The sequence below is a fragment of the Tenrec ecaudatus genome, chromosome 2, assembly GCF_050624435.1.
Source record: "Tenrec ecaudatus isolate mTenEca1 chromosome 2, mTenEca1.hap1, whole genome shotgun sequence".
Classification (NCBI taxonomy): Eukaryota; Metazoa; Chordata; class Mammalia; order Afrosoricida; family Tenrecidae; genus Tenrec; species Tenrec ecaudatus.
The window spans coordinates 289,668,849-289,684,396 of NC_134531.1; the positions used below are offsets into that span (position 1 = coordinate 289,668,849).

Below are 15,548 nucleotides of genomic sequence, written 5' to 3' on the forward strand. Positions count from 1 at the left end.
AATAAAATTATAAAACTGAGGAGAAACAGAGTGAATTGAACTTGAAAAATGAAGGAGTTTTCAGAGGTGAGCTGAGGGTCGGCAGCCATATCTAGGAGTATTTGTCAGCTAAGTTTGTTGGGAGAATGGTCTGTCTCCATATAACTAATTTAATTTGATGCCGTGGGCTCAGAAAATTTTCTGATAAGAAATTCGATAATTGAGTCTCTCTCTCTCTTGTATCCCTTTCTCATCAGAGAATTCTTCCTGCCCTCCTGAGCTCACAGTGACTTTCCCTATCTCTGGCTCATGCACCAAGAGCACATGGCTAAACCGGCCATTTATATAATTATAGCAACATCAAAGAATGTGGCCCTTGGGAAATTATCCCTTGGTATTTTATCACTAATCAGAAACCATAAGCTTGCAAAATACTTTCCTAGCTAGAGTGGAAAAAATGTTCTTCCTGTCTTTGTAGAGTACAGCGCAACAAAAGATGCCCCTCTCATAGCAAGGCAGTCAGGCAAGGGCTACATGGCTTTTCCCTTGTAATCCAGTGAATACACCCCTTCAGTTTTTATTTTATCAAAACGTCAGGACCAAGTTAGAAATCAAAGACCAATGTAACATCTTTATAAATCTCAGTCTTTAATTGTAAAAACACAGATGTAGTAGTAAGTACATAGTCAATTTCTATTCAGAAGGATGCTGTGCACAACAGACTGCAACACTGCTTGTCCCTGAACTCTGCTCAATCGTTGCTATGATTCATGCTGTTGTTAAGATTTGTCTGAAGACAAAGCAGATCATAGCCGGAGAGCTATTTGTTGCTTGTCCCCAAATTTAGCTTTATGCATCTGAGAGGAAAATAAGTAAATGACCTTACCTGATCCTTGTGTCCAGATGGAGAGCATGAGGAGCTGAATCACAAAGGTTCCATGGGATTTCATGGCAAAATGTTGGCTAAGATTGGGAGCACTTCTTTCTTTTTCCAACGAGGAAATGGTTTCCCGCCATTTTCGCAGATAAGATTGTTAATAAAAGTTAAACATTTGCCGCTTCTGTTTAAATTGTTGCGTCTCTCTCTTCATCTGTAGCTTTCACATGCTGATACACAAACTGAAAATTTACCTGCTGGCTTAATTTTTTAAAATTAATTCTTATTTTGGTATCTTACTACCTCCATTTCTACCCTTTGGGTCTATGAAGAGATCTTCATGAAACTTGTTTATATATACTTAGTAAGGTTCACTGAAAAGACTACAGACACTAAGTTCCAAAACATGCTTTTCTTGAGATTTTGATCATAATAAACCTCTCCTCCCAAAACTGGAGTATAAAATTCAAACTTAATTTCCTATGAAAGCACTAAATGCATTTAAATCCATCAGAGTGATATTAAAATGAAAAGCAATGGACATAGGTCAATGTCCTCTTCTTTTAACACTTCCTACTCAATACAGTTTAAATACAGGGAAATAATCTATTACTGTGTATAATGACTTACTTGCCCCCCTTCCCCTCCCCTGTCCCAGTCTGGCTGCTGGTCTCTAGCTTTACATAAATGCAGAGTAATGTCAGTTTCTCTAAAATGTCATTTTCCTACTGGATTCCTAAAATATCTGTGCTCATTCAAAAACAGTTCAAAGCATACTTTCATACAATATGTGTGATAGAAATTTTTCCCCTTGTACGTTCATCATTCCTATTGTTAGTCATACTCTCTGAAGGCGTGTGTGTTCTGCCTTTCAGGATAGAAGTAATAGTAGTTACATACTCTAGTTTCAATTTCAGGATTCAGAATTAAGGGGTGGAGTCCAGGCTGTCAATCAGGTCATAGCCAACGAGGCTTCTGTGTGGGCAAGGCTTTCTCCAGAGGATTCTGGCAACTCCTGCATTCCTTCTTGGAGACAGGAAACACTGTCTCTCGGCTCACTCCCTGGGAGACATTGCAGCTGACAAGCACATGGAAACTATGCTAGTGCCCTGAGCTGGAGAAGTCATGTGGAAACACCAGCCAGCGCTGTATTGCTTACACTGCCACTGGATCCACAAGACTTCCCATCCACTGGCCTGTGATCTTCCTGCATTCAGCGTCATTGTATGTGTTTCGTGAGTCTGAAGAGGACTTTATAGATTGGTATCAGACATATGGGCTAATACCAAACTTATGGATTTGATCTGGACTGGGCTGGAATGCTTTCTCAATACTCAATTGCTCTTGTAGATAAAGCTCTTTGTTATACACATGCGATTGTCTCTGGATTTGTTTCTCTGGTCTCCCCGGACTCACACAGAAGTGATTATCAACCAAAGTCTTTTAGAACTACATTTAGTAAGACAAATAGATCAAGAATTAGCTATTGAAGCCAGGGAAAGATTCGGGACAAATGCCATCCTCATCAAGTGTGCTTGGTCTCAGTGGCGCCAGTGGAGTCTGGCTTCTATCTCACACCAACATACCCATATCTCCACCCCCATGCATTCAAGGAGGCTCCAAACAAGTCATGGAAAACATGAAATGAAAAAATAATGGAGTTTTCCCACAAATTTTTGAAGCCCCCTTGTATATAGATAATAATATACATAAACTAACAGAACAAACCTGCTTATTGTTCTGGGTAGTGAACCTTCCTTCCTCGCCATTCTTAATTTCCTTTAAGATATAATATTTCCTTCTCATAACTTCTCCCCAGCATCTGTCTCTGAGGGAACAGAGCCCTCTATAGTCGGAGATGTTTGGACATCTCCTACAAGAGTCACAACATTGATCTCGTTCATTCTGCTCTGGGAGGTTGGAACTCTTTCTTCTCCTTCACCCCTTGTGGATCAATTTTCTTTTCATCTTATGTCTGAAGCCCAAAACCTGTTTTAGAAGAACATGTTTAACAGCTTCCCTCTCCGGAACCATTTAATATCACTACAGTGGTTTTGAGTGACAAGATATTTTACTGAAGGAAAGACCTAGCCACTGGCTCTTTGCTTGCATGGAAATCCCAGCCAAATGTGGCACTCTAGCCACCCATAGAAAGGTTATAAAGAAGACATGATTCAACCAAGATGTAGTATAGGACTTACGAATCACACATTGTTCCTCTAGTTCCTGAATACTTCCTCCCTCCACCACCATACCCAACTACCATGACCCAGTTCTACCTTACAAATCTAGCTAGACCAGAGAACACAGATTGGTACGAGCTCTTGACACATGGACTTCAGGAAAATTAAACACCCCAGGAATAGTTGGAGTAGCAATATCTTGAGGGTAGGGGGATAGTCAGGGAGAGGGAAGGGTGAAAAAAGGGGAACCCATCACAAGATTGGATATATAGCCCTCCATCCCCACCCCCACCGATGAAAGGAGACAATGGACAGTGTAAGATATGAAATAATAATAACAATATTTAATTGATAAAGGATTCAAGAGGGTGGGAGGGTGGGGGAGGGAGAAGGTAAAAAGAGGAATCATATACCAAAGGCTCAAGTATAAAATGTTTGGAAATTAGCTGGCAACATATGTACAAGTATGCTTGATAAAATTGATGTATGGAATGTTGTAAGAGCTGTAAGACTTAAAAACAAAACAAAAAGAATACTGCTGAGTAAAAAATAATGACTGGGAAACTAGCAAAGTGCCCTAAGAAACTCCATGTTCAAATAATTTTATAAAGTGAGAAAATAATGAAGATAAATGAAGACATAGAAACTATACAAGGAACAAATAGAAATTTGGAAGTTAAAAATATCATTGAAATGAAACATTTATTAGAGCTTCTCAACAGCAAATTTAAGCAAGTTAGAAAACAAGGCTTCAGCAAATAAAGGAGACAAATGAAGACATAGAAGTTATAAAAGTAACAAATAGAATTTGGGAAGTTAAAAATATAATCATTGAAATTAAAATGTTATTAGAGTATCATAACAGCAAATTGAAGCAAGGAGAAGAAATAATCTGCTAATTTACAGAAACATTGATATTATCCAGGTGGAGGAACTGGAGAAAACATAAATAAAACTTAGCAGCACTTCAGAGACCTGTGATAAACTACAAAGCATACCAAAAAGCACTTAAAGGATATCGTAGAAGGAGAGCAGAGGAAGTGGCAAATAAATTCCAGATGATATGAAAAATATTAATCTACATATCTAAAATGCTCATGAGTACCAAGTAGAGTAAACTCCAAGGGACTGAGAACCAAATACATCACGGCTAAACTCTCAAAAGAATAACATAATATTTATAACAAATTAGTATAATTTTATTATTTAGATGGATCTTTATCTTTAATATATTATAATGGGAAACATTTATTTCTATTTTTTGCTCTAAGGAATTGTTCAGTGATTTATTTTTAAAAACTTATTATTGTGAATTCAGGGAAGGTTTATAGAGCACACCACAAGTTTTACATTCAACAATTCATGCACATTTTGTTTCAACTCATCCATTGCAATCTGGACTCATCCATTTCAATCCCCTCAATATACCATCACTTATTCTGAGTTCTCTCTATGTTTTGTTTTCCCTTTTGCTTTCCTAACTTTCTGTACTTTGTTCTTGACTAAATGGTGCCCGTTTGATCACATGGCTGATAATTCGAATACATGGGTACGTCCCATTCCAGGTCATTGTCATGGGGCCACACTTGTCCCTTTCCAACCAGTCAGCCTGGACTCTTCCATGAGGGTAAATATTGTCCCACACTTTGTTCAGGGCCACCCTCGTCTACAGTCTGTCATACTGTGGTGGTTTGTCTGGTGCTGTGATTCGATAAGCAGATTCACCAGTATTTCAAATACCAGAGGGTCATCCAAGCTGAACATGTCTGAGTTGCGCTTCCAGACTAAGAACAGACTCTGAAGAGGAATAGGCTGTCTACAGCTGAAGATTAGCTACTGAAAACTAGATGCGTATCAGCAGAGCCTTGTCAGACACAGTCTGGGAAGATGAGTCTCCCAGGATAGAAGTCACTCAAAATGCAACTGAGAAAGAGCTGCCGCCTTCACACAGTCGAGTTGATTGTGTTGACGTGGATGCTACCAAACTTTAGGGACCTGCATTTGCTGCTGGGCACGAGTCCAAATGAGAATAAATGCACACATCCATGAATATTTGAAACATAGGAAGTACAAAGAACGAGTGTAGTCAAAAAGAAGGAAGTTTCAAGCGATGTTACAAGGGGTGTAGAGAATGCAGTGGTTGGGGTGGGGGTGGCGATAAGGAGGGAAAGGGGAAATGATGGAGGGGAAATGGGGAGGAAGCACTAGAACTCATCATTGCACAACTCGGTTTAAAGGCTCTGTAACCATGGGGACAGGGGGGTGGAGAGGAGAAGCTAGATGTGGTGCTGATTGTACAACTCCCTCGAAGTGACTGAACAATTCAGCTGTTCAATTGCATGATATGTGAATTATGTACCAATAAAACTGTTGGAAAAATAAAATAAGGCAAAGAAAAGATAAAGGAACATCTCGACATGATGGAAGGCATTTATGAAAAACTACAGGTAAGATCATACGCAATGGTGAAACATTGAAATATTTCTCCTAAAATCAGTGATAACGTAAGGCTGTCTACTTTATCAGTGCGATTCAACACTGTACCAGTAGTCCTAGTCAGAGCACTGTAACAAGAAATAGGAATAAAAAAGACATGTCAATTGTTAAGGGAGAAGAAGAACTATATTGAGAAATGACAAGATTCTACATAAAAATTTCCAAAACAATCCACAGAAGCTCACTAGAGCTTATCAACATATTCAGGAATATTATAGGGCTCAAGATCAATACAGAGATATCTAGAAAAATAACTTAAAACCTTAAAAGCTTATCATTACCAAGAGTTGACAAGATTGATGAGCATTTATGGCAGTATTTACTACATTTGTGGTTTTTCATATTCTTTTATCCACTAGTCCTTTCTTAGGTGAAGCCCCACCCCAAGGAAAACATACCAAACTCCGTACAAGGATACAGAGATCCTTATCTGTAGTAGCCAATACTAGACGCAGCTCAAAAGCTCACAACTGTAGAATGGATAAGTAATTTGTGATAATATCCATACTCACAAATCACCTGCCACTTTATCCTGCCATGGTAGCTTGTGGGTTGTCCTGATGCCTGAAATCAGGGAAACAATATTTCAAATGCCAGCAGCCTAGACAGGGTTCATTGGAGCTTCCAGAGTAAGACAGACTAGAAAGAAAGACCTAGTAATTGACTTCCAAAAACTAGTCAATGAAAATCTTGTGCATTATGAAAGAATAGTTTCTGATATTGTACTGTAAGATGAAGGTGTAGATGGGAAAGTGGTACACAAGAGCCATGAGGAAGTTTCATGATTTCATGTCAATTTGATAAATAAGTACAGGGGTGGAATTTAGCCTGTCAATCTGCTCTCAGTCTGATGGATGCTTCCTTGTGGGCATGGCCTTCTCAGGAGGATTCTGGAAACTTCCTCTCTTTCTCTTGGATGTGACCCACACTAACTCTGCTTCACCTTCCTGTTGACAAGCCATGTGGAGCCACGTGGAACCCCTGGAGGACCCACGCCAATGCTGAGATGCTTCCACCACCACTGCATCCACAAGACTTTCTACCCACTGGCCCGTGATCTTCCCGCATTCAGCATCATTGCATGTGTTGTGTGATTCTAAAGAAGAATTTATGGACTCGTATCAGACATGTGGGCTAATGGTGGACTTATGGACTTGATCTGGACTGGGATGGGATGTGTTCTTAATATATAATTGCTCTTTTACACATACATGAATGTCCCTGGATTTGTTTCTCTAGTCAATCTGGCCAAACACAAGCCACAACTATGTACTCACACATACCAACAATTAAGGAAATGGCCCAAGAGGGGAAACTTTTTGTTCTTTATGCATAAAGCTGTCATGAGATGGAGCCAACTCATCAACAACTAACAACTAATAACAAAAACTCATACAATTGAATGCTACCTAGCAATCAATTTTTTAAAAACAATCTGCACATAATGACATGGTTGCTCTTTCAGCAGAATGAGGAAATATGTCATAATTTAACATCAGAAAAGTTGTGTGCTAGGTTTGTAACTTTTCGTCCTACTTGGTCATTATATACTCTGAACAAATAATCCAAAATATCACACTGTAGGGAGAAGAACTCCTAATCAGGATTGGAGGAAGTCTCATTAACAACCTTGTAATACAGATGACACAACCTTGCTTACTAAAAGCCAATAGAATTTGAAGCACTTACTAACAGAAATTTTTTAAAAAGCTGCAGCCTTCCTTTTGAATGACACACCTAGATAAAGAAAATAAAAATAATCGCAACTGGACCAGTAGACAACATAATGATAAATGGAGAAAAGATTGAAGTGAATATTTGCATTTTCTTTGGATCTATATTCAATCTCGTCAGGAAACAGCTGTGAGACACAAGCAAACAAGCAGCTTATTACATTGGCCAAATCCGCTGCACAAGACCTATTTAATGTGTTCAAGAGCAAAGAGTCCCTTTAGGGACTATGGTGAGCCTGACTCGTGTTCTGTATTTTCCATCACCTCATAGACATGAAAAGTTGGACAATGAATGAAGATCAAGTTATAGTGTTGGCAAACATAATTGAGATTACCAGGGGTTTCCAGAAAGACAGATTTGTGTTGGGAGAACTACAGCTACAATGGTCTTTAAGAGTGAAAAGCTACCAAGACTTCCACGCATATTTTGGTTCAGTTATGGGGAGGGACCAGCCCCCGGAGAAGGCGGTATCCTTGAGGGTCCATGAAAAAGGGGATGACTCTTGATGAGATGGGTTAACAAACTGACTGCCACTGTAGACTCAGACACAGAAACATTGGCAAAGATAGCACAGGACCCAAGTGTCTCATGCTATTGTACACAGGGTTGCTGTGAGTTGGAACCAACTGCATGGACCCTAACAATGTTGTTGTTAGTGCTATTGAGTAGGTTCAGAGTCCACTACTTTGTGTACATGAGGACAAAACTCTTCCTGGTCCTGAACCAGCCTCACAATTGTTCTTAGGTTTGAGTCCATTGCTATAGTCAGTGTGTCGGTCCATCTGGTGGAAGAGCTTCCCCTGTGTAGCTAACGCCTCTCTTTTACCAAGCAAGATGTCCTTTTCTTGGGACTGGTCTCTCCTGACAACATGTTCAAAGTATGTGAGGCAACGTCTCCTTGCCTCTAAGGAACACCCCGGCCATACTTCTTCTACTTTTTAATCATTTTATTGGGGCTCTTACAGCTCTTAACACAATCCATACATCCATCCATTGTGTCAAGCACGGTTGTACATATGTTGCCATCATCAGTCTCAAAACATTTTCTTTCTACTTGAGCCCTTGGAATCAGCTCCTTTTCCCCTCCCTCATGAACCCTTGATAATTTATAAATTATCGTTTTGCTCTTGTCTTATACTGACTGCTGTTTCCTTTCACCCACTTTTCTGTTGTCTGACCCCTGGGTGAGAGTTATATTTCGATCATTGTGATCAGCTCCTCCTTTCTCCCCCACCTCCCCCTTCCCCTCCTGGTATTGCTACTCTCATTATTGGCCCTGAGGGGTTTATCTGTCCTGGATTCCTTGTGTTTCCAGCTCTTATTTGTCCCAGTGCACAAGCTCTGATCTAGCTTGATTTGTAAGGTAGAATTGGGGTTATGAAAGTGGAAAGGAGGAAGCATTAAAGAACTAGAGGAAATTTGTATGTTTCGTCGGCTGACCATACTTCTAAGACAGATTTGTTTGTCCTTTTGGCACTCCATGGTATTAATATTATTCTTCACTCGCACCACAGTTCAAATACATCAATTCTTCTTAGATATTTTTTATTTAATACCCAAATTTCACGCGCATATTAGACAATTGAAAACACCGTGGTTTTTGTCAAGCCCAGCTCGGTGCCCGAAGTAACATCCTTGCTTTTCAACACTTTAAAGAGATCTTGTGCAGCAGATTCACCCAATGCAATGGATCATTTGACCTCTTGACTGCGGCTTCTATGAACATTGATTGTGGATCTAAGCAAAATGAAATCCTTGACAACGTCAACCTATTCTCCATTTATTGTGATTCTCCCTTTTGGTCCAGTTGTGAGGATTTGGGCTTTCATTACATTTTGTTGTGATTCATCCTGAAGGCTGCAGTCCTTCATCAATAAGTTTCAAGTCCTCACCTTCAGAAAGCAAGATGGTGTAGTTGACATTTCACAGGTTGTTAATACGTCTTCCTCCAATTCTTCTTCATGTAGTCCAACTTCTCTGATGATTTGTTCAGCATACAGATTGAACAAATATGGCAAGTGGATACAACCCTGATGCACACCTTTCCTGATTTTAATATTCCCTTGCAATATTTCCTTATTCTGTTTGCACAACTGCCTCTTTGTCTGTGTGCAAGTTCTGCATGGCACAATGAACTGTCCCCAAAGTCCCATTCTTCTAAAGGTTATCCACACTTTAGTATGGTCCACACAGTTTAATGTTTTTGTATATTTAATGAAACAGAAGTAAACATCTTTCTGGTATTCTCTGCTTTCAGTCAAAATCCATCTGACATCAGCAACTCTATCTCTTGTTCCATGTCCTCTTTTGATTCCAATCTGAACTTCTGGAAGCTCCCAATCAAGGTACTACTGTAACCATTGTATGATCTTCAGCAAAATTTTACTTACATATGATACTAATGATATTGTTCTTTAGTTTGAATATCCTGTAGGGTCACTCTTCTTTGGAACAGGTACAAGTATGGATTTCTTTCCATCAGTTGGCATAACAGTTGTGGTTGGTTACTGACTAACAATGATAAGCTATATAAGCTGACTCATAACAACCCTATAGGCAGGGTAAAACTGCTCCTGTGGGTTTCTAAAACTGAACTCTTTACAGGTTTTTCTCCTGCACAGTAGCTGGTAGTTTTGAACTGCTGACCTTGCAAATTGTTGTCCAACATGTAATCACTATGCCACCAGGGCCTCTTGTAGATATCATCAATCCTGATTATCAAAGTCCTGGCGGTGTAGTAGGCTATGCATGTGACTGCTAACCAAAAGGTCAGCACTTTGAACCTGCCAGTCACTCAACAGGAGAAAGACAAGCCTGTCTACTCCCATAAACATTTAGCCTCAGAAACCCAAAGGCCAGTTCTATTCTTCCGCCAAGATTTGGAATTGACTAGATGTTAGTGTTTTAGGCTTTATGTTTTGGGGTTTTACACATGGATCCGAAAGCACGCTGCTGTCAGATCAGTTCTCTCCCGTGTGCCTTTGACTGCTAACAGGAAGATGAGCAGTTTGAAACCACAAGCTACTCCTTGGGGATGGGGGTGGGGGTGGGTGAGATGAAACGTTTTGCTCCCATAATGCTTTACAGCTTCCAAAACCCACAGGAGCAATTCTACTCTGCCCTGGACGGTCACTATGATATTTCTATAGATTACCCTGAAAATATCCATGGTCTAATTTAATTCCATTCTTCTCTGCATGTTCAGTGTCACCTTTCAAATTATTTTCTTACTTTGCCAAGCATTCTACATTCTCATATTTCACATTCTCTACCACCTCCTTATCTTGGAATCCGTGGATGGCACAAATGGTTAAGTGCATGTGTACTCGTTGAAACGCTAGCTGTTAACTCACCCGTCAACCCTGAAAGACAGTCCTGGTAATCTGCTTCAAGGAGGTCACAACCTTGAAATCTTGTGTAGCCGTTCTGCTCTGCATAACTCGGGTCTCCATCAATGGAGGCAGCACGAGGGCAACTCCAACTCCCGCCACTCTCCTATCTTATCCAGGCATGTTACTTTTACTAGAAATCTAGGAATGAAACACCCATTGGCTTAAGTGACCCTCTTCCAAAGTTTAAATTCACATAAACAATACAATTTCCATAGGTTTCTTTTCACTCTTGGCTTATATTGTTATATGAACACACCGCATAGCAGGGTGGTGTCAAAATCTGCCTTAGGTATACAGGAGCAACGGCCCCCTACAGCATCTTCTAGGAGTGTTTTCCATCAGCCAATCAAATCAGGAGTCATGATCCTGAAGCCAATTAGTGCAGACCAGGGGTGGGGCATGTGTCAGTGAGTAACTGTCAGTGAGGTTGCAGTTGGTCTTGACTGTTCCGGAGTGAATGGATGTGAAGAGTCCTCCCTGAGACCCACGTTGGTGAGTCCTCTTTGTCTCCTGAGGCATCTCTGGGTGGGGGCAAACCTTCTGGCTGTCAGAAGAGCACATCGTACTTTGTACCACCCAGAGACTTGTCCTTCTCCAGTTCGGTTCTTGTATTAACTCTTACCCTGGTGCATGTTCTCTTTGGGTTAATGAGGGACTCGATAGTCAAGTCTCAAAGAAAGTCTGGTGTTTTGTATCTCCTAAGGTGTCTGGAGGAAAGACTCATTGGGAGTAAGGAGGCTGAGTCAGGAGGGCCACAGACCACCGACCAACTTCCTACCTCCAGAAACTGTGAGTAATATGACTGCTACCTGAGGAGACCCAGTGGCTTATGTGCAATAAACCATGAAGCATAAAAAACTCCTGCCAAGTGCACATCTGATTCCTTCACAAATAAGTAAATGGGTTAGTTAGGCTGGTGGTGGTGCTGGAGAATGAGGAGGAGAGTAATTCTCACTCTCAGGGTCACAGTGAATTCACGTGACTTTCACTTCATGAGGTCAATCATTTTTCAAGGTTGACTGACTACTGAGGAGAGCTATACATATCGTCTGTATACTGCCTTGACACACAAAGAGAATTGAAGTATCAGCCAATTTACCCATAAAAACTTAGAGAATCTATGTGGAAATTCCAAGCTAAGTGATTTTTCCCCCTTAATTAGGTACAGCTATCCAGAACTCAATTTAAGCTGAAGATTTTTCACTGCAGTGAAAATTGTTCCACTACTTCTTCATCTATACCTTTAAAATATTACTCGAGAGTAATATCAGCCTATATGAACTAACTTAAAATTTGAGATTGATTCTCAGGTGACAAGTTCATTAGGAATACTAAGTATCTTCCTATCCAAATCCAAATAGTGAAACTTTTTATACTGGGTCAAATATCTCAAGATCAAGGATGGTCAAGATGGGAAAATCTTTACTTATGAGAGAAATTTAATAGGATTTAATTTGTAAATACTAAAGTTTTTCATGAGCAATTCAGAAATGGTAAAAATATTATAATATGGATATATATTTTATTTTGGAAAACAGTACGTTCCTTTAAGTCCCTTGGCCTTAAAGCTGATTCTAATTCATAGAGACTGTAGAATAAAGTAGAACTACTCTATAGGATTTCTTAGGCTGTAAATTCTTACAGAAGCAGGCAGCCTCATCATTCTACATGGTGGTCAATTAATTTCTATCTGGAAAAGAACAACAAAAGAGAACAGACCTCCTCCCCACTCTGGAACTATGGACAAAACATGCTTCCAGAGACTCTGGGGTAAAGGCCAAGTGATCATCTATCCATCCTCCATTGACATGTGACATGTGTTATCTCAATGACTGGGGACAAATTAGAAGTCTTTTTCAGACAGGTGGATAAGTGCCAGGTGGGAAGTGCCAGGTGGGGATTAGCTCTTGGTATTGTAAATGAACACGGGACGATACTGAATAGTCTATGTCAGCTGGGCTTGAGCCTTTTCCTTACATTTTAGTTGGAAGTGTCAGAGAATGGAAAATGAATGTAATGTCAGAGGATCAACTCCAACTCCCGGTGACTGCACATGCTTCTGAGTTTAATAGTGCTCTGTGGGATTTTCAGGACTATGACTTTCGGTCGCAGATTGCCAGGCCTTTCTTCTGATGATTCTTTGGATGGAATTGCCAACTTTTCAGTTAGTAGTCTATTGCTCATCTCTTTGTGTCCATAGAAGGAGGAGCCACCCAGAATTTGCAAGGTCTATTGGAGACACAGGGGAAATCCGGGTCTTTAATTTTAAAAAAAGAAAGAAAATCATGAGATGGTATCAAGACAGCAAACTATGTTGCTTTAATTCTATCTGAGTTTTTCAGAGATTTACAAGATTTAGATTTAAGAAAAATTATGTAAAACTACAAGATGGAGATAGATGATCATCTTACAAATATGACCGAGGTGAAGAATAAACATATTAAGTCAGCAACTTACTATCTCAATAAATGGATTCTTGGCCATGTTATGGGTCTTCCTCGAATAATTCTGGTAGTATCTTCCATCTGTACAATTGGAGGTAGGTGTAACTCTCCTTTCATTTGGGACTTTTTCATTTGCTTTATTCTCTCCTCTCACTCGCCCACCCCTGCTTTATTCTTAAAGCTGTAACTTGTAAATGTTACTGTATAGAATTAAGAGAAATGATGGGAAATTAGAATGTTGCTCCTAAATTGATTCCTTTTCCCCAAGATTTCCAATCAAAATAGTTCAACAACATTCTACCTATGAAAAGACACAAGTAGAGTCTAGTTTGTATGTGCTTCATCTCTGTTAAGTTCAGCGTTTTCACATCTTCTTACTTGCTAGGCCACAATTAGCTTGAAATGATAGAGACAATTGAAGCAGATAAGCATTAAATCAAGGTATGGGGAACTTCCTTGTTATATATGCTATTGAAAACTGTTGTTTAGTTAATAACTGAAAACATTACTTCAATTCACACTTTAAAGGTAGATATCTCACCTTTTCTTTGCACTGGGACAATATATCTTCAAAGAGAGATCCTTTGGGGTAGTTGGGTTACATTTTATCCAATAACAAAGCATAGGGTTTTTGTCTATTTTTAACAGGTTTTTTGGCATACAATTCACATATCGTACAATTCAGTAGTTCAATCACATGAAGAAGAGTTGGACAAAAACAACCACAGTTTTAGACCATTTTCCTCATTCTTGTACTCATCGTTATTAGCTCCACATTTCTCCCTAACCTCCCATGCAGTGCCCTCAAGAAACCATTAATTCAGTTGTTGTCGCTCTCGATTTACCTATTTTGGATTTCATATACAGAAAATCATTTTAAAAACTCAATCACTAACAGCCATAACATACACATTGAAAAGAAAGCATAAAATACTAAAAAAAAAACTTTTAAAGGATCATAAGAGAGATCAATTAAAACAAGTCCACAAGAGCCAAAAATACAACCTTGAGTCTATTGCCCCTGAATTTTGAGAACATCTGAAAGCAAATTTGATACATCTGCTGATTGAATGTGAAAGGCAGAAGACCTGATGAGTCGTGGGAAGATGTAAAAGACCATCATTCATGAAGAGAGCTAATGGTCATTAGAAAGACAGGAAGGAAAGAAAAGACCAAAGTGGATGTCAGACTGTAAAACTTAACTTCAATAAGTGGAAGAAAGGAAGAAGTCAAGGAGCTGAATAAAAAATATCCAAGGGCAGCTCAAGAAGACAAAATCAAGTATAACAAAATATGTGAGGAGTTAGAATTAGAAAACCCAAAGGGAAGAACGCACTCACCATATCTGACACTGAAAAAAACTCAAGAAAAAGATTCAAGCTTCAAATTGAAATTTTGAAAGATTCTAGAGGCAGAATATTGAACAGTGCAGGGAACATTGGTGGTAGAATTAGCCAACCATTTCAAAAGCTAGCATATGAGCAAGAATCGATGGTGCTGATAGAAGTTCTAGCTGCATTCCCCCAAAATAAAACTCCAGTAATTAATGGAATACACATTCACTGAAAGAGAGCCATAGTTGTGCCTCTGCCAAAAAAAGGTGACCAAACAGAATGCTCAAACTATGAAACTATGTCTTTGATATGACACACAAGGGAATTTTTGTTTAAGATCACTCAACAACAGTTGCTGCAGTACATTGACAGGGAACTGCCAGAAGTTCTGGCCAGATTCAGAGGAGGATGTGAAAAAGAGATAGCATTACTGATGTCCGATGGATCTTGACTTAAAGCAGAGAATGCCAGAAAGATGTTTATTTGGGTTTCATTGACTGTGCAAAAGCCTTAGACTGTGTGGAACACAATAAACCAAGAAGAATGGGAATTCCAAAGCACATCATTGTGCTCATTTAGTACTTCTGTTTGGATCATGAGGCAGTTGTGTGAGCGTAACAATGGAACACTGCATGGTTTAAAATTAGGAAAGGTGTACATCAAGGTTGTGTCCTCTCAGTATACTTGTGCAATCCATATCCTGAACAAACAAATCATCGAATAAACTGGATTAGATGAAGAGTACGAGATCGGAATTGGAGGAAGGCTTATTAACAACCTGTGACACTCAGATGACACAATTTTGCTTACTGAAAATGAGGAAGAGTTGAAGCACTTGCTGATCAAGGATTGTAGTCTTCAGAAAGTATTACAACTCCATATAAGAAAGACCAAAATCCTCACAACTGTACCAATAGGTAACATCATGATAAATGGATACAAGTTTGAAGTTGTCAAGGGTTTTGTTTTACTTGGATCTACAATCAATGCCTATGGAAGCAGCAGTCAAGATATCAAAAGACATATTGTGTTAGGTATGTCTTTGACACAAGACCTCTCTAGAGTATTGAAGAGCAAGGATGTTACTGTGATGACTAAGCTACGCTTGA

At 39.4% G+C, this 15,548-nt stretch overlaps 1 protein-coding gene across 1 annotated transcript in view; it reads left to right on the forward strand.

Annotated features, from left to right (window-relative positions):
• Window positions 1-13,049: 13,049 nt before the first annotated feature.
• Window positions 13,050-15,548, forward strand: part of SLC9C1 (solute carrier family 9 member C1) — a 145,467-nt gene continuing 142,968 nt past the window's right edge. Inside the window, exon 1 of the mRNA XM_075542956.1 lies at window positions 13,050-13,200. Within this exon, the coding sequence (XP_075399071.1) occupies window positions 13,050-13,200 (151 nt within the window). The remainder of the gene's footprint in view (window positions 13,201-15,548) is intronic.